The 27,879-nt window shown below is 44.4% G+C and overlaps 1 protein-coding gene across 4 annotated transcripts; it reads left to right on the top strand.

The window, feature by feature from the left end:
• Positions 1-1,098: 1,098 nt before the first annotated feature.
• Positions 1,099-27,879, top strand: ADCK5 (aarF domain containing kinase 5). Of its 4 annotated transcripts, XM_042466246.1 has the most exons (15): positions 1,105-1,193; positions 7,552-7,655; positions 8,858-9,007; positions 9,413-9,488; positions 11,089-11,289; positions 15,073-15,213; positions 15,898-16,011; positions 17,897-18,028; positions 19,225-19,308; positions 20,530-20,611; positions 21,355-21,433; positions 22,492-22,583; positions 23,795-24,053; positions 26,194-26,310; positions 27,411-27,879. In XM_042466246.1, the coding sequence occupies exons 1-15, from the start codon at positions 1,176-1,178 to the stop codon at positions 27,523-27,525; spliced, it is 1,764 nt and encodes a 587-aa protein (XP_042322180.1). In that variant the 5' UTR covers positions 1,105-1,175; the 3' UTR covers positions 27,526-27,879. The 4 variants fall into 4 exon arrangements, with proteins under 4 accessions (XP_042322181.1, XP_042322180.1, XP_042322182.1 ...); XM_042466247.1 differs by lacking the exons at positions 8,858-9,007; positions 9,413-9,488 and having other exon boundaries at positions 1,099-1,193; XM_042466248.1 differs by lacking the exons at positions 8,858-9,007; positions 9,413-9,488 and having other exon boundaries at positions 1,184-1,271.

Here is a 27,879-nt window from a genome sequence, read left to right as displayed (position 1 = left end):
AGGATTATGGGGGACACCTGGCTTAAGGAGACTTATATGTGTGAAAGGGATCTGGGAGTCCAAGTAGACCACAAGTTGAACATGAGTCAACAGTGCGATGCGGCAGCTAACAAGGCCAATGCGATTTTAGGCTGCATCAGTAGAAGTATGGTGCCTAGATCAAGAGAAGTAATAGTGCCACTCTATTCTGCTTTGGTCAGAGCGCTCTGGTGCTACAAAAAACTACAGTTCCCAGGATTCCATAGCACTGAACCAGGACAGTTAAAGTGTGTGCGTGTGTGTGGATTCTGCAGCATGGATTGGACCTAAGGTCCCTTTCACAGTTGTAACACTTTGATTCCACGTAATTTACGCGTAACTATTTCACACAACGTCACACAAAACCCGCCCTTAAAGTGGTCGCAAAGAAGCATTAACATGCGACTATTTAGGTTCAGGATTACAGCAACAACACGTTTCTGATATCACTTTATTTGCGCAGTTGCGTGTGATAATCGTTTGCGCAATTTCTCGCCACTTTCGCTTTATTTGCGGTGGGACACTTTAAATGTGCTTTGATTTCTCTTTAATGCCGAAATCAGCCCCAAACTCCTCAGATCGCTTTAACAGCCCTGGCTCTGTAATGCTAGGGAATTCTGGGAACTGTAGTTTTCTGAGACATTTGAGCCTTCTCTGTGAGGGAGCTCCGGTGCTGCAATAAACTACAGTTTCCAGGATTCCCTAAGACTGAGCCTGGGCAGTTAAAGGGATGTCAAACAACATTATTTCTGCATAATTATAATTATAGGCACTAGTGCTACATGTCCTCTTGTCTTGTGTGAGGTTTTTTATTATTATTACAGGTCCCAGAATCCCCCTCAGCCATTATTCCCAGGGTATCATGGGAGTTGTAGTCCAAAGGAAGCTTATTTCCTTAAGAAGCATGCGCAGTGAAGGGCTGACGTCACGCCCACGGGGCGGGGCCTCCTCGTTCCAAGCTCCTCCCTCCACCTGAGAACCGAGTGTAGAGGCGTGGCTCCGCCCACCCGTTCGATACCTAGCCACGCCCACTCCAGTCCTCGGGGCCAATGGGAGCGCGGGCGGTGGGCGGGGCCTGGATCGGGGCGGGGCCAACCGGAGCGCGGCCCTGGTTCCTGAGGAGAAGAAGAAGCGAGAGGAGGGAGAAGAGGGGCGGCATGGAGCTCCGGAGGACGGTGAGTGTTCAGGGCGCGCCGCTCTCAAGGGCATTACGGTGCCTCCATGTTGGAGGGGGCTTCTCTTAGGACATTACGGTAAGGAATCCCCTCCCTGGGATTTTCCAGCCTCAAGTTCTTCTCCTGGATCGCAGCTCCCATCATCCCCAGCCCTAGGGATGCCACAACACTTCCCATCATCCCCAGCCACCGAAGTGCCACCACGCTCCCCAATCAGAGATGCCACAAAACTTCCCATCATCCCCAACCACTGGGGTATCACAACAGTTCCCATCAGCCCCCAGTTACAGGAGTGCCTCAGCTCCCATCATCCCCCAGCCACAGGGGTGCCACAACACTTCCCATCATCCCCAGCCACCGAAGTGCCACCACACTCCCCATCATCCTGTCACAGAGGTGCCACAACAGATTATTATTATTATATTTATTTGTATCTCACTCTTTTCCCAGGGACTCAGCAGCTTCACAATATTAAAGAACAAGTGGTGCAGGTCCCATCATCCCCAGCCACTGAAGTGCCACAGCAACTCATTATTATTATATCTATTTGTATCCCGGTCTTTTCCCAGAATTGGGACTCAGAGCAGCTTCACAATATTGAAAGAGCAATGCAATTAAAAACATAGAAAAGAGGTGCAGCTCCCATCATCCCCAGCCACTGAAGTGCCACAACATTCCCCATCATCCCCCAGCCACAAGTTCTTCTCCCTGGGTCTTTCTTTTTCCATTTCTCCACATAAAGTATACGGGCGGCCATTCATGCAAAATACCAGCATTTTTGTTCGTTAATATCAGTGTGTTTTAATTGCAACGGAAAGTGTGGTTTGCATGTTGTTGTGTTTGCAGTGGGCCCTTGCTTTCCGCTGGGGTTTGGTTCCCTCTGTGGATAACAGAATCCATGGGTGCTCAGGTCCCATGAGATTTAATGGCAGAGCAAAACGGGGGCCTTTATATCAAATGGAAAAATCAAGGGTTGCTATTTGGAATTTATACTTCTTTTTGAATGTTTCCAAGCCATGGATGCTTGAATCCGTGGACAGAAAATCCGTGGATACGGAGGGCCAACTCTAGATGTTTTTATGTCTATGTATGTATGTGGTGTCCAATTAAAAATTAAAGAAGCAGCTGGGTCAGATGGAGCTGCAAGCGTCCGACCGGAAGAAGCCAGCGTCCTCCAATCCAGGACTCTGCATTTATTCCATGATAGAAGCTCACCAAATCTAGATCTGCTTAGTCTTTTCCCCAAAGAGCCCCAGGAGTGGATCCCAAGGGTCTCCAGGAAGGGATCCCGCCTGAAAGCTGCCTGCGGAGGCATTGCTGCCAGTCAGAGCCAGCAGGGCTGGGTTTAATGGACCCCAAGTTCCAACTTCAAGACTCAGCAACAGTTTCCGATGTGGCTGTGCAGATGGCCCCAGGTTCACAGAAGCATAGCATTGGAAGAGACCCCAAGGGCCATCCAGTCCAACCTCCTAATGCCATGCAGGAATACACAATCCAAGAATCCCCTTCCAACCGAGGGAGCGCCTTCCACTACCAAAGACTTCTTACCATCAGGAAGTTCCTCCTAATGTTCAGGTGCAATTTCTTTTCCTGCAGTTTGCACCCATTGCTCTGGGACCTATTCCCTGGAGAAGCAGAAAACAAGCTTGCTCCATGCTCAACATGACACTCCTTCCAATGTTTAAACATGACCATTCCCTCTGAGGAGCGACTTAGCAAGCTGGGGATGTTTAGCCTGGAGAAGAGAAGGTTAAGAGGTGATATGAAAGCCCTGTTTAAATATTTGGAGGGATATTGAGGAGGGAGCAAGCTTATTTTCTGCTGCTCCAGAGAATAGAACCCAATGGAGCAATAGATTCAAGCTATAGGAAAAGAGATTCCAGCTCAACATTAGGAGGAACTTCTTGACAGTAAGAGCTGTTCAGCAGAGGAAGACACTGCTTCCTTGGAGAATGGTCTAGTCTTCTTCCTTGGAGGTCTTTAAGCAGAGGCTGGATGGCTTTTTGTTGGGCATGCTTTGATTGTGAGTTCCTGCATGGCAGAATGGGGTTGGACTGGATGGTCCTGGGATCTCTTCCAATTCTGTGATTCTGTGACCATCATATTACCTCTTCGCCTTCTCTTCTCCAGGCTAAACCTACGCCATTCCTATGTCTCATTCAGTTGTTGGCATCTCCTGGTGCATTTAGGAGGAAAGACTCCTGCTTGGGACCCAGAGAGCCATGGCCCTCATCCGGGAGTCTGGCTCAGGGCAGCTTCCGCATCCCACTGTTCAATCTTGGACTATATGGCCCCCGAGGCTGAGCTGGCAGGGTGAATGGGAGCAGTCTTGAGTCTGCTGTACCTCCTGTTTAGCCTGCTTTGTCTCCTCTGTGTGAAGATAAGTGCATGGATGCCACAGTGCATGGAAACCACATTCAAAAAAGAGATTGTGCACTCATACCCATAGAAACACAGATGAGAAAGCATCTTAGTATTTGTTAGCATCCAATCCAGGCCCTCACTTGCAATGTTTGCTTGCAGTTTTTGCAAATACAGAATCATAGAGTTGGAAGAGACCACAAGAGCCATCCGGTCCAACCCTTTGCAGGAGGTTGGGGTGGATGGCCCTTGTGGCCTCTTCCAACACTGTGATTCTATATTTGCAAATATTGCAAACAAATATGTGGTCTCTTCCAGCTCTATGAACCTACTTTTGCAAAAGTCCCTGCAAAAGATAGTGGTGGTAATAATAATAATGATAGTAGTGGTAACAACAACAATAAATATTGCAAGCAATTATATGGTCTCTTCCAACTCTATGATTCTATATTTGTAAATCCTGGCAGACCACTTGTTACCATCATACATTTTAAGTATCCCCCACCCTCAAGCAACTGCCTTCTCTCGCTGTTGAATCTGAATCATCTTCAACATACCAGCATCGTCCTGTTCTTTTGATTTTGGTTGCAAATGGCTTGCGCAGAGCAAGGTGCTGGGCTGCCATAAACCTCTGCCTGCTGCTGGGCAATGCGCTACAGACACAGGTTGGGTTGTGTTTTTTTTCACCAGAGGCCCAGCTGGGATCCATCCAGACCAGTGACAGATGGCTTGCGGTAGTGGTTTCTGCCAACCTTGAGCCGCTCCCAGTGTGGTGAGAAGTTGGGAGGCCCCCTCCAGAGCCGTGGGCTGGTTTTTCTCTCCGCAAGGACACATTCCTCCCACGTTCTTGGGATCAGGCCACCCTGAAAGCAGCAGTCCAGGACCTTTTGGGGGACTCTTGTTAAAGCTTGGGGGAAAAATACACATTTTCCAAAGACTATACCTCTGTTCCCTTGAAATATGCATTTTTCCAGGGTTTGGGGGAAATTACAACACCCAGAACCCTTGACAGAGCTTGGAAAAATTTCTTTTCTTAAAGCTGTAGCACTTTTCCCCATGAAATATGCATTTATTTTTGGGTTTCAGGGGAATTTTTTCTTGGACAACAACATGCGCACGTGCAAAACCCATAAGCCAGGGGTTCTGGGAATTGCTATCCAAAAAAAAACTTTCCCAGGCTTTTCTGTAAGCTTAGTTTTGGTTGTCCATTTCAGGACCACTAGCCGGGGAGAGAGCGCTTTTTTGGTGGCTACCCATGTCAGTGGGACAGGGAATCCGCTCCAGGTGTTAAAGGAGGTTTCCGAGGACCTGAATGCTGAGGAAGTAGAATGAAGTCTACAAAAGCTCATGCTACCAATTTCTTTCTTTCAGTTAGTCTCAAAGGTGCTACAAGAGCTCTCTACATACAGATTCTACAGACTAACATGAATTCTCCCTTGATCTAGACACTATATTTCTGTTGATGCAGCCTAGAATTACATTGGCCTTTTTAGCTGCCGCATCACATTGTTGACTCATGTTAACCTGTGGTCTACTAGGACTCCTAGATCCATTTCACACGTAGTTTCATTCAACCAGATGTCCCCCATAATCCTATATCTGTGCATTTCATTTTTTCTACCTAAGTGCAGTACCTTACATCTCTCCCTGTTGAAAGTTATTTTGTTAGCTTTGACCAGCTTTCTAATCTTTAAGGTCATTTTCCATTTTCATCCTATCCTCTGAGGTATTAGCTGTTCCTCCTAATTTGGTGTCTTCTGCAAATTTGGGACACCATCAAAGCCCTCCCTGCGACAGATGGCCATCCAGCCTCTGTTTAAAGGCACCCCAAGAAGGAGACTCCACCACACTGCAAAATGCATCTTCCACTGTCAGAAAGCTCTTACCATCAGGAAAGTCTTCCTAATGTTGAGGTGGAATCTCTTTTCCTGTTTTGGCACTATCTCATATAGTGATCCCTCTGCATTCGCTGGGCTAGGGGTGTAGGACCCCCGTGAATGTGGAAAACCCACAAATGACAAAACACTATTCTTCTTATGTAAGAGAACACCTCTCTAGGAATCTCCAAGTACTCCACCGTTGTGGTCAACATCTGCCAGAAGTTGATCATGGAATCAAGCTGGAGGACCTACAAAAGCTTAGAGAAATGTTTTCTCTAGGAGCTTTAGGTTCTTCAGCACAACTTGGTGTTCAAATTCTGACAGAGTTGCGCCGGAGGACCTAGAGAGAACACATTAATCAAATCTGCAAAAGTCAAAGCCACAAATGTGGAGAGCCAGCTGTATTTGCAAATACAGTTGTCTCTCCGTATCCAAATATTGTTTGTCCATGCATTCAACCATCCAGTTTGGAAATATTCTGTCCCAAAAACAAACGTTGATTTTGCCTTAGGAGAGGCAAGTTGTGAAGCAGTTTGAATGTTGGATTAGGGCTTTTCCAGGAGACTAGAGTTCGCCACTTGGCTATGGAAATCTACTGGATGGCCTTGGGCAAATCCCACTCTCAGTTGCAGAAGAAGGCAAGAAGGTAAAGCTTCTCTGCAGAAATCCTGCCAAGAAATCCCCAGGAGAGGGTTACCATAAGACTCAAAGTGAAGGCAATGGGGGCGGCTGCAGCTGCTGCTACTGATGATGATTACTGTGTTGTTGTTGTTGTTGTCATCATTATTATTTTAGGACCAAGTTGCACCTGAGCTGTCTTCATATTCCTCTTGAGCTGCTAGATTTGTTGCTGGTAATAATAACAACAGTAACAATAATTAATTATATAATTTATTGTTGTTATGCTATTATTCATGTCATAGTTGTTGTTGTATTATATTTAATTATTTTTGTAGAATGTATGCCATAGGCAGGTTTATTTTATCTATTTTACTTGATTGTATGTACTGTGCTGTGTAAATTTACAGCACTATATGAATAAAGCTTAATAATAATGATAATAATAATAGGAACATAAAGACAGTTCAGGTGCAACTTGGTCTTAAAATAATAATAATAATAATAATAATAATAATAATAATAATAATAATAATAAAAGGATGGAGCCGTGGTAGTTGAAGAGTTATCAAACTGTGTTATTTCAGCTCTGTAGATCAGTAGTTCCCAGCCTTTTCTGTGTCCCTCGGGAGTGTTTGATTAATATTTGCACCCGCTACAAAAATAATAATCACCTTGAAAGAGGAAGAAGTCCAAGTTTTTGAACCACAAATTGATTGATTGACTGAATACTAGGATTTGTAGTTCTACAAGGTCTTTGGCTTTCTCTGCCCAAGCGTGCTGACGCCTGACCAAACTTCCCATCTCAGGGATGGAACCATTGCAGTTAAAGTGATGTCAAATTGTATTATTTCTGCAGTGCAGATGCAGCTCTGATCTTTTCCTTCCGCCTTTGCTCTCTTTGCTGAGACTGTTCTCAGCTTTTCTACACCCGCAGCTTCTTGGATGCTTTGCAAATAGTAAGATTTTAGATATAGGAAAGAGAGATGGGTTGCTGACAGTCAGGCTCAGTCCTGCCCTTGGCTTGGGTTGACCCTTCCCAGCTGTTCTGCAGATGTCCTCCATGATAAAGCCTCTCCAGCCATTGACCTTCAAAGCCTTTTCCATGGTGGGAACAAGAGATCAAGGTCTGTCTAGCACTCGTCCAGGCTGTTTTAGGCACCAGTTGTAGCTGGGAGGTCTGGCCCAAAAAATCGGGGCTGCTACACAGAGAAAAAGCCTTCTCTAGTCGTGATTTTGGAGGATGTTTTGGAATGCCTCCTGAGCAGAAGGTGGAAATGTAGGACATGGCCAAATAAAAGCTATAAGCAGTCCTATGAATATAAATTGATGCTTCTTAGTCATGCCCCAAAAGGAGGAAATTTTGGAATTTCTCCTGGAATGTGTGAGTTGTGCATAGTTTAGTTCTTTTTGCACAACCAGTCCATTCATGTGTTGGTGAGTTCATCTGATTGACTTGTGTTTCTCAACGTTCCTTTTGCTCATTCTCCCCTTTCCAGGTACAGATCTGCCGTTTCCACCTGCTCCTCCTCCAGCATAAAAAGAGCCCCTGGCTGCTCTCTGCCCCACAATGCCGGCAGCGCTCAGACTCCCACCTGTCCAGGTAGCCAGGACTTGATAAGGGCTTTTGTTGGGAGGGTTATGCAGCTGTGCCAGTCTACTCCTAAGGCATCCCTGTCTGGGCTGCAGTGGGTGGAAGTCTCCCCAGTTGGGTTGAGGAGTCGGGATGGTGGGGCCCTGCTTGCATCACCAGTAAGAGATATTATCCAATATAGGTGACCAAATTACTTTAAAAAGCACACCAATACAAGACCAAATCAGAAAATTAAGTAGCAAAATGCAGTCCAGATGTTAGGGCCACCAGCTTGAATAATAATCGTTCTTTTTAAAAAGTGCTCCTTGAAAGCAAATTGTTTTGGCTGAACTTCTGTTAATTAAAAGATTTGTTTGTGAATGGCATTTCTTGCACTATAAAAGAGAGTGATTAAAAAGAAACAGCTGGCCCTAGGTACTGGTCTAATGAATAACAGCCGATAAACTTCAGCCGCCCCTAGACTGTGGAATGACCTGCCGGAAGAGACTCAAGAGCTGAATACACTGTCAGCATTTAAAAGAGCATTAAAGACTAGTCTCTTCCGGCAGGCTTATCCAGATGATTTTTAAATTGTGAATTTCAAATGACGAATTTTAGATATGGATTGTTTTAATATGTGCACATCTTATTTGTCCTTTTAAATGGATGTGTGTTTTAGCCAATGTGTTTTAACTGATATTGTTTCTTTGTTAGTTGTTGTTGTCCCCCACTTTGACCCATGGGGAGAGGCAAGTAAGAAATAAGTAGTAGTAGTAATAGTAACATACATCTAAGGAAATAGATTCAAGTCTACGAAAGCTCATGCTACCAACTTCTTTCTTTCAGTTAGTCCCAAAGGTGCCACAAGATCCCTTTGCATACTGATTTTCCAGACTAACATGGCTAAGTCTTTGAATTCTGCCAATAAACTGTTAAAGTTAAATGTTTAAATTCAAACAGTCGTTAAAAAACCAGGAATGGTGTTGTTGTTGTTTTAAACTCATTTGGGTTAAAGCTTGGTTTAAACCATGTTTTAAACCAGCTTGGTTTAAACCAGCCAACCCTGCTTCTGGCCAGTCCTTTTGCGCTTCTTGCCAGGCAAGAGGCAAAGAAATGATGGTAAGCAAGGATAGCAGGAATCCATGCTAACTGCCTGCATAGTCTCTGGCAGAGTGGACCCATGGGTCTTTCAGGTCCACATCTCACCCTGTCTTCTCTTTTCTGCCCCCCAGATCTCATGGACAGAGGGGGCTGGTGAAGAAGTTGTTCCTGGGAGTAGCAGTGGGACTCCCCTTGGCAGTCGGGATCCGCTATGCGATGGTGGACAAGCAGGAACGCCGTAAGATGAGGCTGTTGGTGGAAGGTGTGGGTCGCTTTGTCAGGTAGGTTGCTCCTATTGAACCCTCTCCATTGGACCAAGGGAGAGGGGTGCTGGAAAGAGACTGAGGTCTAACATGCACTGTAGATGTAAAGCAGTTTGATACTGCTTTAACTGCGATGGCTCAGTGCTATGGAATCCTGGGATTTGTAGTCTGTTGTGGCACCAGAGCTCAGTGACAGAGAAGGCTAAATATCTCATGAAAGATTGCATGGGAAGTTGTTGTGGCAGTTAAAGTGGAATCATAGCACTGTAACAGTATAGTGCGGAAAGGCCCCTGAGTGGACATGTCCCACTGTGTAGGTGTAAGCAAGTTGGAAAGCAAGCAAGCCAGCATGCTCAGTTGCGGGGACTGTGTGTTGTGCTTTTAGATGGTTGAGTGTGACAGGCCTTGTCTTCTTCCCCCCAGATCTTTGCGGCTGGGAGTCCAGATCTCTTTGGATTACTGGTGGACTGACCATATCTTGTTGCGAGGCCTGGATGAGGTACAGCGCTTGCAGCGATTGACATAAAAAGCTCTGGGTCTTTCTGACCCATTGCACCCACTGAGGAGTCTTTTTCAGGGTGGGAAGAGGCAGGGTTGGCTGGTTTAAACCATGGGAAACCTTGGTTTACATCAAATGACTTTTTTAAAAACTCTTTTTTTAAAAAAAAAAATTGTATGTTTAGAATTTTTGATTTAAACCTTGGTTAAAATCTGATGCCTTTTTATTTAAAAAAAGTCCTTTTTATTGATTATTAACTTGTTTGTTACTGTTTCCCAACCCCCATCTGGAAGAACAAGTGCTGTTTGAATTTAAACCTTTCAATTTTAACAGCTTAACAGTTTAACAGACTAGATCACAATCTAGCTTGACCAGTATTCTAGTTAGACCAGTTTATTGGCTAGGCCAGTATTCATGGTTAGCTCAGTATGCATAGTCAGTTGTTTCTTTAGAATCACTTTATTGTCTAGTGTAAGAAATGCCATTCAGAAACAAACCCTTCACTTTACATAAGTTCAACCAAAACAACTTCCTTTAAAAGAGCTCTTTGTTTTAAAATTATTATCTAAGCTAGTGGCCATAGCCTCTGAACTCCATTTTGCTGCTTAATTTTCTGATTTAGTCCTGTATTGGTGTAGTCCTATACTCCTATATATAGACTACCAACTTGCCAATATAAATCCTAAAGTTTCACTGAAACATGGAACTCATATGAGAGTCTAATACCTTTGTTTTGTTAATCTTAGAAAGCATTAAAACATGGTTGACCACCAGGCTTTCTAATATATAAAATAACATTTCACAGTATTAATATAATAAGCAGGGCTCAAATCTTTTCATTAAAACATTAATGCAAAAGAAAAAAATGATTGAAACCCCCAAAAACCTGTTTTTTTAAAAAAATACTGTTGTTTTTTCAACCCTGAGAAGAGGCAGAGGGATCCCTTAGCAATGATATGGCCACCTCTGGACAGCAGCAAAGGCATCTTGGTACAACCAGGTGGCTTCTGTTTTGGAAACATAGGGAGAGCCAGTGTGGTACAGTGGTTTAGGCATTGGAATATGACTTCGGGGCCCAGGAGATTCCCAGCTTAGCCATGAAACCCCACTGCGTGACTTTGGGCATGTCCCATGCTCTCAGTCTCAGGAGGTGGCAATTACAAACCACCTGAATAAATCTTGCCAAGAAAGCCCTATGATTGGTTCACCTTAGGGTTGCCATAAGTCAGAAATGATTTAAAGGCACACAACAACAACAACAACAACAACAATAAAGTGGAGGGATCATTAGGTGTGGTATGTGTGTCGGCCTGACATGAGCAACCACAGTGGGTCTGGGAAGTAGTTTTTTTGCCCCAGGGACTGCTGAAAAACTGAAAAGTGGCTAGAGGTCCACTTCTGGTTTTGGGGGGAAAATTGCTGGTCCTTGGAAGTTTGCAGGAGAGGTAGTTTGTTTTGTGGAGGTTGGGGGGAAAGAAGAAGCATGGTTTGGAAGCCTCTAATGAGTTGAGGGCCATAAAAAAGTTTGGAGGGGAACATAGAGGAAGGGCCCTAAGAGAACTAACCCGCTCCTCTGTCCTCTGCCTTTCCCTGTGGTCAGAACAGCCCGGAATACAAGACGGTCCTCTCCAGCTGCCACCAGCGGGCGGCTGAGTGCCTCGTCTCCGGTGCCATCCAGAACGGAGGCCTCTACATCAAGCTGGGCCAAGGCCTGTGTGCCCTCAACCATCTCCTGCCCCCGGAGTACGTCAACACCCTGCGTGTGCTGGAAGACAAGGCGCTCAAGCGTGGCTACACGGAGGTAAAGTGGGACCGGGTGGAGCAGAGAGGGCTGGGCAACGGGAGGCAGAGAGAGATGCTCCCTCAGGTGCACTGGGCTGTGCTCAAAATCCAGGATGGATAAGGTACAGAGTGCTGCTGAGTGAATCATTAAAGTGGAGTAGGGGGCTCTCACCAGTCTCTGGGTCCCAGGCCTAGTAGAGCTGTGTCTGGCTGCTCTTCTCTCCCTCTGAGGCCTTGGATATGGGACAATGTTGATGTCCTTTACTCTCACAAACATGAGTGGTGCTGAAATCTCTGCTGCAGAGACTAGACCACAAGGGCCATCGAGTCCAACCCCCTTCTGCCATGCAGGAACTCTCAATCAAAGCATCCCCAACAGATGGCCATCCAGCCTCTGTTTAAAGACCTCCAAGGAGGGAGACTAATGTTGAGGTGGAATCTTTTTTCTTGAAGCTTGCATCCACTGTTCCAGGTCCTGTTCTTTTGAGCAGCAGAAAACAAGCCTGCTCCCTCCTCAATATGACATCCCTTCAAATATTTAAACAGGGCTATCATATCACTCCTTAACCTTCTCTTCTCCAGGCTAAACATCCCCAGCTCCCTAAGTCGTTCCTCTTAGGACTTCATGGTTTCCAGATCCTTCACCATTTTAGTCACCCTCCTTTGGACACACTCCAGTTTTTGAACATCCTTTTTGAATTGTGGTGCACAGAACTGGACACAGTATTTCAAGGAGACAGTTGAAGTCCTAAAGAAGTAATGTTTTGCGAGCTCTGCTTTCAATGTAATGTATGTCTCAAGGATAATAAGTTTAGTTATTTGTTCCTTTGCCTCCTTCTGGCACATGGCAGCAACACTGGTTTAAGGGCACAGTGTTGTAAAATAATAGTAGAAATGGTAATAGCAGCAGCAATCATCATCATCTCAAAATAAAAGATTGAGAGAGTTCTAAAACACCTACCAGGGAGTGGAAATTTTTTGCATTGAAATCAGAATAATTCAGAAAAATGTGATGTCCCCTTTTTTGTTTGTTTGTTTAAATTAGTCGTCTTTGGATCGACAGGTGCTGATTTTGAGGAAAGACTGTTCTCAAGGTTTTTCCTTGAAAGGAGATAATTCTGTTTTTAAACTGCCACCAAACTTACAGATGTTTATTTCCATGCAAGTTAACTCTCTTCTGATGCCATATAATCTTCCCAGCTATCAACAAATAGACTATTTCACACATCTCTTAAACACAGCTGTTTATTTACACTCATTGTTCCAGAATTTCCTCTTCCAGTAATCTTAAAAATATTGTCAGTCTTCCTTTTATCTTTTTTTGGTAGGAGTAGTTTTGGGTAGATCAACCGTTTGCCCGGGAGTACATTCTGTTCTTTTCCGCAGCTCCACTTCTCTTGTACAGTTGAAAGCTCTACTTCTAATTTTGGGGTTTGTTTGGTTGTTTTTCTTTTAACAATCTCTTGGCTTCTTTCCAAAATGCCTGGATCTTGTGTTGTCAAAATCTACATTTTCACCCTGATTCTCAAACAAGTCCCCGAGGAAGTAACACCATGTTTCTTTGTGAAGTCCAAGGCTTTCATGGCCGGCATCCATAGTTTTTTGTGGGTTTTTCGGGCTATGTGGCCATGTTCTAGCAGAGTTTCTTTCTGACGTTTCGGCAGCATCTGTGGCTGGCATCTTCAGAGAATGCTTGCCTGGAAAAAAAGTGGGTCTATATATCCTGTGTGAGCCTGGGAATGCAGGAGGGATTTGCATGTGTCTTGTTCTGTGCTGATGGCAGTCCTCAGGCTGGGAGGCTAATGCAAACGAGGATTAGTGTCTGCTAATTGGGGATCATTGTCTGCTGGGAAAGCCCCTGACTCTGAATGGTTTCCCATTTGCATTTGCTGAGTCCTGATTTTGCTGTCCCTCAGGACTGACAGCCAAATGTTGTTCACTTTAAGGGTTTCTTCTTTCCGGTTGAAATTGTCCAGGTGTTTGTGGATCTCAATGGCTTCCCTGTGCATCCTGACATGGAAGTGGTTGGCATAGTCCAGAACTTCAGTGTTTTCAAACAACATTTTATGCCCAGGATGGTTAGAGGCATGTTCTGCTACTGCTGATTTTTCTGGCTGGCCCAGTCTGCAGTGTCTCTTGTGTTCCTTGATGTTTCTGTTCTTCTTGGCAGTATATTATAGTGTCTTTTTAAAATTATTTTTATTAGTATTATTTTTAAGTCCTTGCTTTATTTTATTTTAATTTTTTTTGAGATTTTTGTTTCTATTTTTCTGTTTTGTTTTTCTTCTACATATATAAAATTTCTGTAATTTTAAACTTCTCTAATACTTCAGTATACTGAAACATATTTAAGAAAAGTCCTTATACTACATATTTTGCAAAACAGTTCCACATAGAGATCTTGTTTTTTCCAAGTGCTGTTATTTGTTCAGTGCTGGCTAAACTTTCTCATTTCCTAGTATTTGCTGCATTGTTTTATTATTTAGTTTTCGATCCATTAATATCAGGATCAGATAAGAAGCTGGTATTGCATATCAGGAGGAGTAAAGATAGGTGGGAGAAAAATCAACAATTTGAGATAAACAGATGGCACCATAGTACTAACAGAAAACATCACAGACTTAAAACAGTTATTAAGGAAAGTTTAAAAAGTGCCAAGGCAGGCTTAATGCTGAACATAAAGAAAACTAAAATAATGACCACGGAAGAACTACATACATTCAGCCTCTAGACAATGAGGAAATAGAAATAGTAAAAGAGTTCCTGTACCTCAGATCAAACATCATTCAGAATGGAGACTGCAGTCAAAAAATCAGAAGACTAGGGATGGGAAGAGCAGATATGAAGAAATTAGACAAGATCATAAAGAGTAAAGATATACAACTGAGCACCAAAGTTAGATTTGTCCAAGCCATTGTAATATGGATGTGAGAGCTGGACAGTGATTAAGAAAAATATATACAGTGGACCCTTGTCTGGTTCCAAGATCCCCCGTGGATAACAAAATCCGTGGATGGTCAAGTCCCATTAAATATAATGACATAGCAAAATGGTGTCCCTTATAAAAACTGGAAAATCAAGGTTCGATGTTTGAAATTTATACTTTTTTTTTAATATTTTCAATATGCTTGAATCCTTGTATAAGAAATCCATGTATAAGAAGGGCCGACTGTATATGCATTTGAAATGTAGTGTTGGAGAATAGTGCTAAGGATACTGTGGAGGGTCAAGAAAACAAATGTGTCCTTGAACAGATCAGGCATGAAATTTCCCAGCTGTATATATGAGAGCCAGCATGGCATAGTGGTTTGCATGTTGGACTAGGATTCTGGAGACCAGGGTTCAATTCCCAGCTCAGCCAGGAAACCCACTGGGTGACCTTGGGCAAGTCATATGCTCTGAGGCTCAGGGGAAGGCAATGGCAAACCCCTGAACAAATCTTGCCAAGAATACCCCAAGGTAGTTTTGCCATAGGTTTGTCACAAGTTGGAAATGACTTGAAGGCACAAAACACACAGTCTGTAAGTATAGTTATAGGGTATGTGTTTCATCTACATCCTCCCATCAGCTGTAACCATCAAAGCCAGTGGTGAGGGACTGTGGGAGCTGGAGTCCACAAACATCTGGAGGGCACAAGTTTGTGTAGTTCTAATTGGGAGGATCCCTTCCTTGCAATACCCAACCACTACTTCTTTGGTCTTCCAAACACTTGTTGGTAGAACGTCCTGGTCATGGACCAACCCACTGGGGAGCCGCATTCATGGCTTCCCTTCCAACATCTTTTGCTCCTTTCTGCTTCTAGGTAGACGATCTCTTCCTAGAGGATTTTAATGCCAGGGCAGACCAGATCTTCCTGGAATTCGACTACCAGCCCATTGCTGCTGCCAGTTTGGCCCAGGTGCACCGAGCCCGGCTCCATGATGGGACTCCTGTAGCTGTGAAGGTGGGTTTAGTGCGGGGGTTTTGTGGCTTATTGCCTCCCCCTGGGTGGCACCAGGCTGCAGAGTCCGAGCTATTCACATTATACCTTTGCAGCACCCTCCATCCTGGGACCTTCAGTGCAATGTCCATGGGGAATAAAACCTGGGGATGTCATGGGGAATGTAATCCAGTATACCTGGATAGGTGCATTGGATTTGAGACTTGAGTGTTGGGCCACAACTCTAGAGACCAGGGTTCAAATCCCTGCTCTGCCATGGAACCACTGGGTGGCCTTGGACAAGTCACACTTTCTCAACCTCAGAGGAAGGGAGAAGCAAACACACACCCCCCAATAAATCTTGCCAAGAAAACCCCATGGTAGGGTCGCCATAAGTTGAAAATGACTTGAAGAGCAACAACCTTTGTTCCAAGGGTGCATCTGAATTGTAGAAAAAAATGCAGTTTGATACCACTGCCATGGCTCCATCCTACAGAATCCTGGGATTTGTAGTTGTGTGAGGCATCAGGGGACTTTTTGACCGAGAAGGCTAAAGGCCTTGTAAAACAACAAATCCCAGGAGCTACAGCACTTAAATTGGGGTCAAACTGCAGTATTTCTACAGTGCAAATGCACCCTAAGTAATCCTTCCAAAGCAGTTTTTGATTCTCACTCCATTGTCATCTCTCCCATGTCCCTAATTTACAGGTCCAGTACATTGACTTGCGGGACCGTTTTGAGGGGGACATTCGCACCCTAGAGTTGCTGCTGCAGATTGTGGAGCTGATGCACCCCAGTTTTGGGTTCAGCTGGGTTTTGAAGGTACTGCTGGTGTTGTTCATGGTGGTATTGTTGGGAACAATCCTGGAGTCTCTAGGGAGAGAGGCAACCTCCTGCTATCCTCCCAACTACTCCTCATCTTGATCTTATCAGGAAGCCAGTGATATGCATGTGTGGGGAGGGAGGCAGTGCAGTAGAGCCCTGGGTTCAATTTTTGCTTATTTCCATGTCAGTGGAATGGAGAATCCATGCCAGGGTACTGAATCTATTTCCAAGGGGGAAGCTGACCATGAGTTTCTCAGAACCCTAATCCAAAAAAGTAACTTTTCCATGGTCTAAGTGTTTCAGGCTGTGTCCAAGGGCTCGGGGATATCTGTAGCTTCATTTAGAAAGCCAGAGTGGCATAGTGGTTTCAGTGTTGGACTACAACTCTGGAGGCCAGGGTTCATTTCCCAGCTCAGCCATGAAACCAACTGGGGAAAGGCAATGGCAACCCTCCCCTGAACAAATCTTGCCAAGAAAACCCCATAATAGAGTTGCCTTAGGGTCGCCATAAGTTGGAAACAACTTGAAGGCACACAACATCAACAGCAGCAGCTTCATTTCCTGGTTGCAAGTGAAGATGAGGTTCCACTAGGGAGCCAGCCCAGGTGGTGGTTGTGGAGTGAAATGCCATGGGGAAGACCCAAGTAAGTTGGCAGCTCAGGCTGCCCAGTCTATGTGTCATTCGGATAGAGCATAATGGCTTGGCATTCAGGGAAATGGAAATGGAATCTCAAAGCATGCGCCATCCTGAGAGTGAGAGCGAGAGCAAGGGTTGGCAGCTGCATAGGGCCAGTATTTGCTATGGCAAGTCTGCTCCTGGTGGGCTGCATTGGTGCATCTGGGCACAACAGCTACCATTTATAGCTAATGTACAGCTGGGATGGGCAACGTGGCGAATGGCAAATGCTGCTGGGGAGTGATTTGGCATAGCTTTTGGTTGGATAATTGCTTGAAAATCACAGCAAACATTTTTAGAAAACTTTTGGAGAGGGATTGGAAAGATTCCAGGGACTGCTTTTGAGGCTGCGGAAGAGGGTTTCATAGAATCTTAAAAGCCAGTAAATTTGTGAATTTAGACTGTGCCAGAATATTCCACATGTGCATCTTTGTGGTCTGTGGTCTTGGGTACCCAAAAGAGTTGATCTGGGAGAGAGGGCAGGATGCAGAACTTGCTCCTGAGCAGGTCTGGATTTCATTGGCCGAGACCATATACATTTTTTCTTGTTGTTAGTGCCACTTTCTCCTTTGGTTGGTGTTGATCTTTTGGGGAGTGGGTCAAATCAGGAGACATAGAACTTGTCTACATTGCCTTTTTATCCCAAATTCCCTTCTCCTAGGCTGTTTATGCTGCACAGTCCCAAAACCTTGAATTGGGTCTGGGGTGTTTGCACAATGCTTGGTTGGACCCAATTTGGGATTTCCATCCCTTGTCCTGCATTAAAAGACTTAACAGAAAGCCCAGAGTAAAATGTACTGATGATGGGCAGCTGTCTTCCCTTGCGGTCTGAGTTGCTCTACGGGTTTGATTTGTGTGCCTCATTCTGACAAAGCGAGGTCCCTTGAACTGGCTCTCAGGACTGTGTGGGGAAGCAGCACCCTGTTGCTGCTGCATTTTGTTTCGGCAGGTAAGGGGGGATTTGGGTGGAATTTGGAGCCAGAATACTCTGAGAGCAGCCAATACTGGACATGTAAATGAACTCAAATAAAGGGCATTGCAAGGAGCTGTGTAAAAACCCTGCCCAGTTGTGTGTTGTTTCACTGGTGTACATAAAGTACAGTCATGGCTTTGTGAGTATGTTGAGACTGACCTTGCAATCAGTTGCTTATTTACATTCCTCTTCTTTGCTCCTTTCTTTCCTACTCCAACTCTCCCACCTTTCAGGACCTGAAGGGGACGCTGGCTCAGGAGCTTGACTTTGAGATCGAGGGACGCAACTCGGAGCGCTGTGCCCGCGAACTGGAGCACTTCCGCTTTTTGGTGATCCCTCACATCTACTGGGACAAGAGCAGTAAGGTGTATGTCTCTAACGCAGCAAAGACCTTTCCATTTTTAATTTTCTTCTATCCCAAGAAAAGGCCTGATGTAATGGTTTGAATGTTGGGCTAAGACCAGGATTCAAATCCTTGCTGAAGCATGGAAATTCCCTTCGGCTGGCCTAGGGCAAATCACTTTCTCTCAGCCTCAGAAGAAAGCAATGGCAAACCTTTTTGAAACAAATAAGACCCAGCATAAATTAGTGGTTTAAGTATTGGACTAGGACTCGGGGGGTACAGGGTTTGAATCCCTGCTCAGCCATAAAAACTCACTAGGTGAACTTGGGCAAATCACACTCTCTCATGAAGAGGAGAGCAACAGCTAACTTCCTCTGAAGAAATCTTACCCAGATAACTTTAAGATATGGCCACCATAATGCAGAGTCTGCTTGAAGAGGAGATACAGAATGATGTAGTGGTTTGAATTTTGGTATCAGGACTCTGGGAGACCAGAATTCAAATCTCTGCTGAACTATGTAAACCCACTGGGTGACGCTAAACAAGTCTCTTAGCTGCAGAGGAAGGCAATAGTAACGAACCCAAGAGAAGGTTGTCATAAGTGGAGTCAACTTGAAGGCATGCAGCAACAATTTATATCCCGCTTTGCTCCCAGTGTTGCATCCAAGTGGTTCACGACATAGATGAAAACACAGTATAGTTTTTTATAAAAAATAACAGTAAAAAGAATCCTAACTAAATAATTCTGTAGAAACAGTACTCATTTGAAAGTGTTTAAAAGTGTTTAAGACACAACAGTGAGCATAAAATTACAGCATAAAAACATTTTAAAATCAAAACTTTTAAAATGGATTTGTTGGGCTGTTAATCTTTTTGTTGTTGTTGTTGTTGTTATTATTATTATTGTTGTTATTATTATTATTATTATTATTATTATTATTATTAACGTTTATTTATAAAGTCTATTATAAAGTTTATTTATGTGTCTTTAAGTCAACTCCAATTTAGGATGACCCTCTTCTGAGGTTTTATTGACAAGATTTATTCAGAAGTTTGCTGTTGCTTTCTTCTGAGGCTGAAAGCCGCCCTTTACTCTCCTTGTGTCTCTTCAAAAGCATCCTTTCTGTGGGTCAAGGCCCCTGATAGGAGTATATGTGTTAGCTGAGAATTTCTATTTTCTTAACCATCTCTCGCTCTTTCTTGATTTCTCCTCTTAAGCGGGTCCTGACAGCTGATTTCTACGAAGGCTGCAAAATCAACGATGTAGAAGGAATTCAGAGGCAAGGCCTGCAGCCCAAGGATGTGAGTGAAGGGAGGCATGGGATCTAAGGCTCAGGGAAGGGGCAAAAGCAGGAGGAAAGACAGACATTTTGAAGAAAAGAAACCTCTTCTGCTTTTGTGGGCAGATGACCATTCAGAATTGCTCTGTGTCTGACTAGCCCCGGGTGATAGGAGAAATAACAGGAATAACAGCTTGCTTGCTTGCTTGTTTGTTTGTTTGTTTGTTTATTTATTTATTTCTGTTATATGCGGCGTTTCCTCTGGCATGGGATTTGATGCTAAAACAAGATAAGCTAAAAACTGGATAATAGAAATAGCTAAAACACAATTAAACAGGGTGAGGGGGCTTTCCCAGCAGACAGTGGATCATTAATAGACACCCTGAGACCTTGCCATTCAGCAACAGAACAATACACAGATTAACGTGTAAATCACTTCCTTTCAACCAACAGTATATATACCCCACTTTCTGCCATACCAGCATTCTCTGAAGATGCCAGCCACAGCTGCTGGCAAAGCTCTTCTAGAACACAGCCTCATAGCCCAAAAATCCACAAAAAACTATGGATGCCGGCTGTGAAAGCCTTCGACTTCACATAATTAAGCAAGTTACCATATTATAACCCCATTAGGTTTCTGTAAAATCATTTACAAACATAGACTCCTAGAGTTGGAAGAAACCCCAAGGGGCTTCCATTCCAACCCCATTCTGCCATGCAGGGAGGCAAAATCCAAGCCCTCCCAAGACAGATGGCCATCCAGCCTCTGTTTAAAAACCTCCAAAGATGGAGACTCCACCACCCTCCAAGGCCACTTATTCTACTGTTGAACTGTTGTTACAGTAAAATTGCTCTTCCTAATGTTTAAGAAGAATCTCTTTTCTTGTAATTTGGATCCATTAGTTAGTGTACTCGTCTCTGGAGGTGCAGAAAACAAGCTGGCTTCATCCTCTATATGACATCCTTTGAGATATTTAAAGACATCCAACTTGTCACTTCCCAGTCTTCTCCATGCTAAACATATCCAGCTCCCTCAGCCATTTCTCATAAAGCTTGGTTTCCAAATCTTTTATAATCCTGGCAGTCCTTCTCCAGACATGTTCAAGGTTATAGGTCATCTCTAGATCAACACTTTTTATTGTGCCCAGAAAAAAAAGTGATATCTTGTGGAGCAGTAGCCTAGTCCTTTTCATTCTCTTCTTTCTTTCTTTCTTTCGTTCGTTCGTTCGTTCTTTCCTACCAGGCAGCAGACAAGTTGATCCGAACATTTGCCCAGCAGATCTTCCTCACGGGCTTTATCCATGCTGACCCTCACCCGGGAAATGGTACGACAGGTTGGAACCAGGAGTGCAGTGGAAAACTGAAACTGTCCAGACATGAGAGATAGCTACTGCGGGGAGGGTGGGTGGACAAAATGCCAGGGTGGCATCTTATCCCAAGATAAAGGCAGACAATGTTACAAAGGAATTCCAAAACAGCAAATGGAACAAAGATGTTCAGTGTCTCCCTCTCTGCAATGCTAGAAATTTGGGGACTGAAGAAAAATTCCATTGCAGGGCAGAATTTTTATTTGGAGGGCAATGCTCTCATTCCCACCCTCCAGTTCTACCCCAAGTGGCACACACCCTCTCAGCCTTCCTTTCTGTGGGCTGTTCTCTCCTCCCACCAATATGCAAACTCCCATTTTATGGCTGTCAGTCATGTCTGTCTTGTATACGAAAATGTGTGGGTCAGAAATAAAGGACTGATTTGGAAACAGGATTGTTTGCAAAGGCTGCAAAATGAGGGAGGGAGATTGTAAAGGTTTCTTTTCCCCATTGGGGTGGGGAAGGACAGCAGTTGGACACAAAGTGTGCAGATGGGGGGGAGGTGTAGTTGGGAAACATGTGAAGCACTTGGAGGATAGGGCATTGGGGCGCTTCATAACCTCCAAGAGGCATGTGCAAACACTATGCTAAGCAGGTTCTTGGAAGAACAGAGCAAAGGAAATAAGATGGGAGGTGATCAGACCGATTTTCCAATAATGGAAGTCAGACTCTTCCCATATCCTGCCTCTTCTCTCTTGCAGTGTTGGTACAAAAGGGCCCAGATGGAAAGGCTCGACTCATCCTTCTTGATCACGGCCTGTATGAGTTCCTCCATGACAGGTAAGAAACCAGTGGGAGTGATGTTGGATGATGCTTGACAAGCTGGAACGTTTTTAGAGGAGGGTGACCAAAAATGGTAAAAGTCCAGGAAACCACCAAATTCGATGAGGAGCAGCTTAGGGAGCTGGATATGTTTAGCCTGGGGAAGAGAAGATTAAGGGCTGACGTTAGAGCCATGTTTAAATATTTGAAGGGATTGTCTTATTGAGGATGGAGCAAGCTTGTTTTCTTGTCCTATAGTTTGAACCTGCAGGGACCTGTTTCAATTCTTTACCGTAACCTCGCTTGCTGGTGAAGGGGCTGGCCATGTCATCCTTGAGGACCTGGCTCTCCAGCAGAAAAGACCTCTGTTGCTCCAAATGACTGACTGGCTTTTAAAGTAGACTTTAGGGTCATTTGTGGGTGTGGCAATAGTACCACACTTGGAAATGAAAATTTGAAGCAGTTCCATTATCCCAAGTCTAACTTAACAATATCAAAATGTAACAGAATGCTAGCCCTTGGTTGAATCTCCCTTATCTGGAATTCCAAAATATTCCAAAATGCACAACTGTTTCCATGGGTGGCTGAAATTGTGATACCTTTGTTTTCTGATGGGTCACACAAGCTTTGTTTCATAAAAAAAATACTAAAAATATTATATATAAAATTACCTTTGGGCTATGTGTATATGAAACATATATGAATTTCATGTTTAGTGTTCAGTCCCACTTCCAAGATACCTCATTAAGTATATGCAAATATTCCAAAATCTGAAAATGAATCTGAAATCTAAAGCACTTCTGGTCCCAAGCCTTCAGAGAAGGGAGACTCAACCTGTATCTGGTTTTGAACTTTTTTGCAAGCCCTGCCAGGAGAGAAAAGCAGGATAAGTTAAATCAATAAATAAATCTGCTGATGTGGTGATCGATTAAGTCCAGCTTTTGCTCCAGTCTGTGATGTTAGTACAAACCAGTCAGTTCTCAGCAGACTGACTAATTTCCTTAGTTATCAAGGGAACACAAACATCCGTCATTAAAACTCCCTTAACATTTTGACTATCCTTGTGTTTCTCCCAGGGAACGGGAAGCCCTCTGCAAACTCTGGCGGGCCATCATTTTGCGGGACAACAGCAAGATGGAGTTCTACTCCAAGCAGCTGGGAGTGAAAGGTAGATGGAGTGGAGGACAGTGCTGGGACTTAGGATGATGTACTAGGAGTGAACTGGTACAGTTCAAGTGTTCCCAATTATGCTTCAATGGGGTTAGATCTCCATCCTTCCCCACTGCGAGATCAGGCATTCTGGTATTCTGTTCCTCTTGGGAGGATAGTGCTGTCTCCTCTCTGCTATGGTCCAGATGCTCTCTGGTGCAGAGAGCATCGACAGAGCATAAATGTCTTCCAGTGTTAGTGCAGTATTATCCACAATCCACAAGATAATGATACCTTTATTGAGACAATCAAAATACACATTATACATGTCGCAAACTTTCAAAGCTCCACTGGCTTCTTCATCAGTCAAAGGTGTTTTAGATGATACAGAAGAGATTTTGTTTGTTTGTTTTTTACAATGTTAGTCATAGTCCTGCATTTGCTCTAGATGTTGTAGTCCTTAGTTCAGATGGTATGGAAGGGTATTCATGCATTTGGGCATTTCCACCTTCATCCCACCTCCTCCTTCAGTGGAGTTTCAAAAGCTTGCAACATGTATGGTGTGCGTTTTGGTTGGTCCAAAAAGGGTATCACTATCTTTTGGATTTTGAATGATACTGTATGTTGCTATATGGCCAACACGGCTACCCCTGGAAGTATCTTGCAGCATAGTTACATAAAAGTCTGGGAGGATAGCTGTTGCCTGCTAAGTAAGGGGAACAAGGGGACCTTTCCTGAGGGAGAGGCCTGCATCCAATCACTAATTTGTGTTGGAGGTTTGGACCTATGCCTGGCTGTTGTCCATCTGCCATTGCAATATTGGGAAAAACTTCAACATCAAGATAGCTGAGTGAGAATTTGTATCTCGGCATGGAAAGCATAATGTTTTGCATGCACAGCACCCCTCCCTGCTGTGGCCCAGATGCTCTCTCTCCTCACCTTAGACAGCTGTGAGAACAAGGGTGCAGAGCAGCAGTGCTCAGCTGCACCTGGTGGAAGAAGTACAAGGCTGCTCTTCCAGACTTCAGACCTATGAAAGATCAAAAAGTGCAACCTCATTTCTCTCTCCCTAGCTGCTGCTGAGTGCTTCCTGGCCAATTTACAGTAGCCTTCTTAAAGTTGCTCATGGGGCTCATGCCAAAGGCAAGATTTGACTAAAATATTTCCAGTGTCCAGCTCCCTTGTCTTAGGCTGTCCACACCTCATTTCTTGTTCTTGCCCTCCTTTCAGCTGAAGATTACTTTCTGTTCTGTGAGATCCTGCTGCAGCGGCCCATCAACATGGCGGAGTTGGCACTCTCCAATGTGTTGACGCGAGAGGAGACAGCCTACATGCAGGACATGGCCAAGAACCGCTTCGACCGGATCATGCAAGTCCTGAAGGACCTTCCTCGTTCTATGCTGCTTGTCTTCCGCAACATCAACACTGTGAGGGGCATCAATGTGGCCTTAGGGACCCCCGTGGACCGCTACTACATCATGGCCAAAAGGTGGGGAGGTTCACAACAATATATTATGTAGCTGAAAGGTCTGGTTTATCAGTTGCCAGGCCCTGTTGATCTTCCTCATGCACTCCTGGTACATGGACATGTGTGTAATTCCACATTACACATGTGTATATCACCAACGGGATTCTAGCCACTGGGGTTCCTCCTTCTGGTGCACTATAAAAAGTATAATCATATTGTTGGAAGAGACCCCAAGGGCCATCCAGTTCAACCCCTTCTGCTTTGCAGGAATACACAAAGCATTCCCTGTGACAGATAGCAATTCAGCCTCTGTTCAAAAACCTCCAAAGAAGGAGACTCCACCAATAGAGGTGATATGATAGCCCTATTTAAATACTTGAAGGGATGTCATATTGAGGAGGGAGCGAGCTTGTTTTCTGCTGCTCCAGAGACTAGGACCCGGAGCAATGGATGCAAGCTGCAGGAAAAGAGATTCCACCTCAACATTAGGAGGAATTTCCTGACAGTAAGGGCTGTTCGACAGTGGAACACACTTCCTCGGAGTGTAGTGGAGTCTCCCTCCTTGGAGGTCTTCAAACAGAGGCTGGATGCCATCTGTCGGCGATGCTTTGATCTGGATTTCCTGCATGGCAGGGGGTTGGACTGGATGGCCCTTGCGGTCTCTTCCAACTCTATGATTCTATGATTCTTCCCATAGTTGGAATCCATTGCTCCATGTCCCAGTCTCTCGAACAGCAATAAACAAGCTTGCTCCATCCTCACACAGTGTGACATCCCTTCAAATATTTAAACATAGCTATCATGTCACCCCTGATTGAACCTCCTCTTCTCCAGTCTAAGCATACCCAGCTCCGTAAGCCGCTCTTCATAGGGCTTGGTGGCTTCCAGACTTTTCACCATTTTTGTTGCCCTCCTCTGGACATGCTCCAGCTTGTCCACATCCTTCTCAAATTGTGGTGCCCAGAACTGGACACAATGATTATTTTATTTTATTTATTTCCAAGATTTATATCCCACCTTTCTCCCACAGTGGGATTCAAGGCAGTTATTCCTGCAAAGCAGAAGGGGTTGAATATCCCATGTGAGGTCTAACCAAAGAGGAATAAAGTGGCACTGCGGTAGCTAGGATAAACCCTGCTGAGGCAAGAGGATTCCAGCCTGTAGGTAAAAAACAACTTCACAAAGGTTCCTTTTCTGCCTTTGCACCCAACTCTGACTTTCTCTGTGCTAGAGTTGGAAGAGCAAGTGACCCCTTTGGTCAGCTGTACCCCAGACTGAAAGCCTCAGAATGGGCCTAGACTTTGCTGTGTGGAAAGAAGAGGCTGATGCAAGAGCAAGTGGTGCTTTTTCTACATGGATGACAACCCAAGGAATCTTGGCTGCCTTCCTTGCACCTCTGTAACAGCACTGAGCTGGTCCTGGAACATGAAGCCCAGTGGCAGGAAAAAGATGTGGGACTCCTCTGTTGACATGGCTTGCACTTGGAGTCTTATCACACAAGAAAAAGGAAGTGGAAATGGAGCCAGAGAGTAGCAGCTTTCTCCACATCTTACTGCATATTACATTGTAGTTCTTCAGTTCCCTTCATGCAGGAGACAATCGGAAAAGCATGTCTTTTGTCAAGTGGAGTTTTCCAGCTAGAAAAAAGATGTGCTTTTACTACCATCTCCCGCAGGCTGATGACTGAAGCACTACCTATTATTATTATTACCGACATCATGCAGTAAGGCATGGAGGAAACCACTGCTCCCTTGTTCCATTTCCTCTTTGCTTTCTCATGCAATAAGGCTCTGAGCCTTTTTGTTACTGGCATCATAGGGTTTTCTTAGGCAAGAAATCCTCAGAGGTGGTTTTGCCACATCCTTCCTCTGAAATGCAACCTACAGCACCTGGGATTCATTGGTTGTCTCCCATCCAAGTCCTAACCAGGGCTGACCCTGCTTAGTTTCTAAGAGCAGATGGGATCTAGTGCGTTTAGGATATTTAGGCTTTACATATGCCTAAAACATCAAGAGCATTCCAGCTCTTATTTGATCTGGGTGGTTCCTACTTAGGCGAGAAAGCACAAGGAGGAAGGGTCCACCAGGGTACTGATTTTGCCCTCCAAGATTTTATCCTTGGGCCACTAGCATTCACACATGGCCATCTTTTCTCTCAACAGTGCAGTGAGGTGCTGGAGCCATACCATTAGCCAAAGGTCCAGTGGCATTAGCAACAGCTTCCTCTTCCGCTGGATCCGTGCAGCCTGGGATGGCTTCCTCTTTGAGTTTGCACTCAGGTAAGTAGTGCTCTATCCTAGAACAGGATGGTTGTGCTTGTGCCATATTGTACTAGTTTACTTGGTAACTGTGTAGCCTCAAAAGAAGTTGGCACATGTCCAGAGAAGAGCAACCAATGAGAGATCTGGAAACCATGCTTCATGAGTGCTAGTTTTGACCTTTAAGGCCCTGCACAGGCTGGAACCAGACTGTCTGAAAGACCGTATCTTCTTATACAAGCCAGCATGAGCTTTAAGGTCTGCAGGAGAGGGCTTTCTGTCAGCCCCACCATCTTCATAGGTATGGCAAGCGAGGACTTCGGAGAGAGCCTTCTCTGAGGCTGTGCCCAGACTGTGGAATTCCCTTCAATGGGAAGTCGGCTTGGCCCCTTCCTTGCTTTTTTGCCATTGGCAGATGAAGACATTTTTATCCAAGCAGGCCTTTGAATTTTATTTATGGAGCATGGCATAGTGGTTTGAGTGTTGGACTACCTTGAGTGAGACACACTCTCTCAGCCTCAGAGGGAGGCAAAGGGACACCCCCTCTGAAGAAACTTGCCAAGAAAACATCATGTCATGGGGCCATTGGGTTGCCATAAGTCAGAAATAACTTGAAGGCACACAACAACAAGAATTGGAAACTCACTGCGTGACCTTAGGCAAGTTACACTCTCTCAGCCTCAGAGGAAGGCAGAGGCAAAGGCAAATCCCTTCTGGACAAATCTTGCCAAGTGAACCCCAACCTAAGTTCGCCTGAAGGTTGCCATAAGTCTAAAATTGATTGAAGGCAAACAACAAAAACAGTGTGTATTTAGAGTGGTGTGCTGTATTTTTTAAAACCTTCATTGGAAATTATGTCTTAAATGTTGTATTTTTAATCATGTTTTTAAATAAAACTGTTTAATTCTTTTTAAAAAATTTGGAGGTGAATTTTAGCTTGATCTTTTAAAAAAAATATAGTAAGCCTCTCTGAATCCTATCTTGGGAGAAAAGCAGGGTATAAATTCAATAAATAAATAAATGACTAAGGAACCTGTGTATGTTTACCCTGAAAAAGAGAAGATTCTGAATGGACTGATGCTGACCTCTTCCTCTTTCTTTTTCTTCTCAACCTTAACCAGGGTCCAGGTAACGTCCATGAAGCTAACTACCTCTTTCTTGCGGTTCCTGGTTTATGTTGGTTTCCTGAAAGAAAACGAAGATCAAGATCAGATCTATGAGTTCCTAGAGGCATAGGAAGGCCTTATCCCAGGGGGAACAACCATTTGGCTTGAAATGAGCGGGAAGGGTGGGCTTTGAAACCCTGCCCAAACTTGACTTGTACCTTGTGTGTGTGGCTTTTTAAAAAAGATTCATGAACTGGGAAACATTCTTCTGCCCCCCCCCCCACCTTTTTTGTATTAATAAAATACAACAGCAGTAACAGCATCTTTTGACACGTCTGGTCCCACTCCAGTGATGGCTGTCATTTGCCCTACAAGAGGATAGCTTCTTTCCGTCAAGTGCAGAGCAGAGGACTGCCACCTACGATAAATTATGCTTCCTTTTTCCCCAAGAGATTTCACAGAGAACTTCCCTACCTGCTATAAA

Source organism: Sceloporus undulatus, chromosome 4 (assembly GCF_019175285.1).
Source record: "Sceloporus undulatus isolate JIND9_A2432 ecotype Alabama chromosome 4, SceUnd_v1.1, whole genome shotgun sequence".
Taxonomy (NCBI): Eukaryota; Metazoa; Chordata; class Lepidosauria; order Squamata; family Phrynosomatidae; genus Sceloporus; species Sceloporus undulatus.
This window is presented reverse-complemented; position numbering and strand designations above follow the sequence as displayed.